The sequence below is a fragment of the Danio rerio genome, chromosome 9, assembly GCF_049306965.1.
Source record: "Danio rerio strain Tuebingen ecotype United States chromosome 9, GRCz12tu, whole genome shotgun sequence".
Classification (NCBI taxonomy): domain Eukaryota; kingdom Metazoa; phylum Chordata; class Actinopteri; order Cypriniformes; family Danionidae; genus Danio; species Danio rerio.
Window position 1 is genome coordinate 56,235,320 of NC_133184.1, and position 4,681 is coordinate 56,240,000.

The following is a 4,681-nucleotide window of genomic DNA, read 5'->3' on the forward strand; positions in this document are numbered from 1 at the left end:
AAAAATATTTTGCAGTGGCGCAGTAGGTAGTACTGTTGCCTCACAGCAAGAAGGTCGCTGGTTCAAACCTTGGCTCAGTTGGCATTTCTGTGTGGAGTTTGCATGTTCTCCCTGCCTTCGCTTGGGTTTCCTCCACAGTCCAAACACATGCGGTACAGGTGAATTGGGTAGGCTAAATTGTCCATAGTGTATGAGTGTGTGTGTGGATGTTTCCCAGAGATGGGTTGCGGCTGAAAGGGCATCTGCTGTGTAAAAACTTGCTAGATAAGTTGGCGGTTCATTCCGCTGTGGCGACCCCGGATTAATAAAGGGACTAAGCCGACAAAAAAAATGAATGAATGAATATTATAAAATAAGTTGAAATAGAAAAAAACAACACCTGAATAAAAATCCCACCACATTGTGTAATAAACCTTAGAGCTTTAGTAAGTATTTACATGAATTTAGCACAACTGTACAACACAGAAACAGGGTCACCTGTGTCAAACATGACGCGATATACGTTATAGTGTGTATAAAAAGCTCAGAAAAGATTTCTCCCAGAAAGCCAAAACTCCCAAGATGCAGCCGAGATGAAAGTGCAGAAATGAATGAAAATAATGCTACCAAATACTCACCCTCATCAAAACATCTTCGGAAACATCTTACAACATTAAAGAGAGTCATGTAACGAGCAAGTCATGTTGATTAATTCAGGTATAATGCTTTACGGCAATTCTGGAGAAAGAGATGCATTATCAACGTGCTTTTCTGCAGATTTTAAACAGATAATCCACCCAAAAATGATCTCTCATCATTATTTATGCACTCTTACGCCTCTCCAAAAAAGAAGATGTTCTGCAGAATGTTGATCACAATGGAAGTCAATGGAAATCAAAGCATAATATGCTCTAAAAGCATACAGGCTTGAAAAAAACATACAATTTATGTGTGAACGGCCCCTTTAAATGAAACGAGCGCGAGTAAATAATAGCAGTTATAATGCTTTACAGCACTTTGGGGGAAATAGATGCATGGAAAAGTGTTTTACTTTAGGTTTTAAACAGATAATCCACTTAAAGGTGATCTCTCATCATTATTTACGCACTCTCAAGCTTCTCCCAAAAAAAAAAAAAAAAGATGTTTTGCAGAATGTTGATTACAATGCAAGTCAATGGAAACCAAACCATAATATCCTCTTAAAGCATACACGCCTGAACACAATGACTATTTTTGTGTGAACAGCTCCTTTAAATGACACACGGTGAGTAAATAACAACAGAATATGCATTTCCTAATGCAAAACCTAATAAAAACAGGTCAGTCACATCTCATTTCCTTCATCCTCACAGGTATTTCCTCTGGTTTCAGGTCTACAGTCTAATTTCCTCCTAATAAAGCAGACTTGTGAGCGTAAGACACACAGCGCCTCCTGCTGGAGGATGTTCAGACCCACATCAGTGTGTTTGGATATTACAGATGCTTCATTTCGGTCTTTATATTAATTTAAATCTGTACAAAGTGATTTATAGTCAATGGCAAACCCTGCACCTGATTTCTGAGGACTCTGAACAGCTCTTTGGTGAACTTTAAACCAGTCTCAGGAGCTTTTTCCAGTCTTTCTCGAAGCTGGCGTGGACTTCAGATGAATCCAGTCCAGAGCTAAGTGTTATTTCACAGACAGCAGCAGATTTATCTGGACACATAAGATGCAGAAAGTCAATAAACACAATAGACAGGCCAATATTCAATATATGGTGATAATAGGGCTGGATGCTAATTATTATCACTAATATTTATGATTACGATACGCTTTTAGATGTATTGTGCAGCCCTAATTCCAGCACCTGCTCCATGGATGGACATGCGATGATCTGCAGGTCTTCTCCACTGTACTCCTCCTGCAGTAACGCATGCAGCTTCTGAAATGCCTGCTGGATGTTGTTCTGAAACACAGTTTAACATCATCAGGATCTTCTGTTTCCTGCTGCAAGAGCTTTATATTAGGAGCAATTGACCGATTAGCCACGCCTTAAATTGTCCTCAACCAATCCCACCTTAGTAATCTTTACCATCCATAACATTACAAAACAAACGCTTGAGCTGTTATCTTGAGCTCCTTATCTTTGAGCTGTTACTTTTCTATTTGTTAACGCGAATATAAAAGTAACATGATTGAATACAACTGAAGAGAATTAAAATCTAAAAATAAACAAATTAAAAGGTTTAACAAAAAGATGATTGAAGTAAAAGACAACTTTAAAAACATGTATGAATTATTAATGAATAAATATGAATACTATATTATAATAAATTAATAATAATAAATAAAGTAATATAGTGAACACACATTTAGGTTTATGAAAGTTGTGGAATAGGACCAAAAAAAAAACCCTGGTACTAAAATGCCATCACTGAATTAAATATTAATACGTCTATAAAAAAAACTATAAACAAAACTAAATATATTGAAGACATTCAAAATATTAATACATAAAAATACTTGAACATTATTTAATAAAAATAAAATAAAATAAATAATAAAATATTTAGATAAAATATATTCCATAAAATATCAAAATTGATATTAGAGATAAATATATAAAAATAGAAAAGTAAAAAATATGTTAATAAAATGCAAATCAAATATTACTAATATAAAGGACTACGAAGAAATACTGGCAAATTAAAAAAAAAAATATATATATATATAGAGAGAGAGAGAGAGAGAGAGAGAGAGAGAGAGAGAGAGAGAGAGAGAGAGAGAGAGAGAGAGATATACACACACACACACACACACACACACACATATACATATATATATATATATATACATATACACATATATATATATATACATATACATATATATATATATATATATATATATATATATATATATATATATATATATATATAAAATCAAAATAATAAAAAATAAATCAATCAAAATAAATAAAAAATAAATGAATAAATATAAATAACTTTTATAAAAATAAATAAACGAACATCAAAATTGATTTTACATAAATATAAAAACATTGAAAAGTAAAAAATATGGAAATAAAAATCAATTCAAAATAATATTAATGGTGAAATAGGACTGAGAAGAAAAAATAAATATAAACAAATAAATAAATAAACATCCAGATTATATTTGATAGAAAATAGAAAACTGAATTGAATAGAAAAAAAATAGAAAAGTAAAAAAATTGGATTTAAAATGCCATTCAAAATATCAAAAATATTAAAATAGTACTAAGACATAAAATAACAAACAAAACTATATATTAAGAGAAATAAAATGGATAAAAGGAAGCAATCCCATGTCTAAATATATAAGATTTAAAATGAATAGTAAGATTACACACACACACACATGTATATTATATATATATATATATATATATATATATATATATATATATATATATATATATATATATATATATATATAAATCTTTTCTATGATCTGAACGACAGTAAGTAAAGCACAGAGTTTACCATAAAGTCAATTGAAAGCTCTGATCCGGCTGATTAATAAATAGCCATTTAATATTAAAGAATTAATAAAGAGATTCTCACCCGGACCGGCTTGAACAGGATGAACTCTGTGTCTTTATTGGCCAGATATAAAGTCATGCTCTGTAATGTGCTGGGAAGCTTGTTCTTCAGGACTCGATATGTGGACATCACCACGTCATTAATCTTGGCTGAAAATAAAGAAAACAGAACAACACAAATGCTTATTTATACAAGTAATAAATAAAATAACAATTATATTAATTCAGACTTCAGTCATATACAGTGCTGCAGAAAATCATTCAGTCTAATCAAACAGTTGATTAATGACAATCATTAGTTAATGGTGTGGTAATTAAGGCTCGATTGGTGTCTGACCAGGCTGAGCCCAGGGCTGCTGGGAAAGGTTGTATGTTGGTCCTCCTTGAACCGCCATCGTTTTCAGAGCTCCAACCTGTTAATAATGAACAACTGTTCAGATTTTCAGCACATTTTTACACACAGGTAATGCAAAAATAAAATAAACAAAGAAAAAGAAATTTACTTTTGCAGAACTATCCAGATTTTCAGCACATTTTCACAGTAGTAATGCAAAAACAATTAGCAAAGAATGTAAAATGGGGAGAAAAGTATAAAAATTCAGATGAAAAAATTGAAACGTATTAAATGCGAGAAAAAAAAATTACAAATACCTAAATGCATGCATACAATATATGTGTGTGTGTCAGTGTGTACACACACACACCTTTATTAATACAATTCAATTTATTAATACAGTTCTAAAAAGTGAAGATGCGCATCTAAAAAAGCACATTAAAGGTGCAGTGGGTGATCTGCCAAAATGCTAAATGCTTAGCATATTATCTTTGGACGGCGGGGAGGGACTGTGATTCAAAGCCACACCCCCTGAAATTGTGAACGCGCGCACCGCATCACAACAGCCGACAGACAACCCACTAGTTCATGTCATTCGCAAGTTAGTTAGTGCCAGCGCCGTGCAGGAATTAAATTCATTACTTAGCCACACTTACATGCTATTTCAGAGCGAATATTCAGAGTAGCGGTAAACAGTATAGGAAGGCTGTCATTGTTCAAAAATGACCCAATGTGAATTTCAAGAGTTCACACTTAGATACTGTTTGACAACTTGTTAGCAAGTGAGCAGGTTTGGTATGCTGTC

At 32.5% G+C, this 4,681-nt stretch overlaps 1 protein-coding gene across 3 annotated transcripts in view; it reads right to left on the bottom strand.

Annotated features, from left to right (window-relative positions):
- Positions 1–400: 400 nt before the first annotated feature.
- cog3 (component of oligomeric golgi complex 3) overlaps positions 401–4,681 on the bottom strand; it is a 51,024-nt gene continuing 46,743 nt past the window's right edge. For 2 of the 3 annotated variants that reach the window (XR_012384937.1, XM_073911863.1), the window contains 4 exons: positions 3,880–3,955; positions 3,565–3,692; positions 1,827–1,925; positions 404–1,675 (listed from right to left, as the gene is read on the bottom strand). Coding sequence is in view for 2 of the 3 variants with exons in the window: in XM_073911863.1 (XP_073767964.1) it covers positions 1,649–1,675; positions 1,827–1,925; positions 3,565–3,692; positions 3,880–3,955 (330 nt within the window). In the remaining variant the exon portion in view is untranslated. 3 annotated transcript variants of the gene reach the window in all.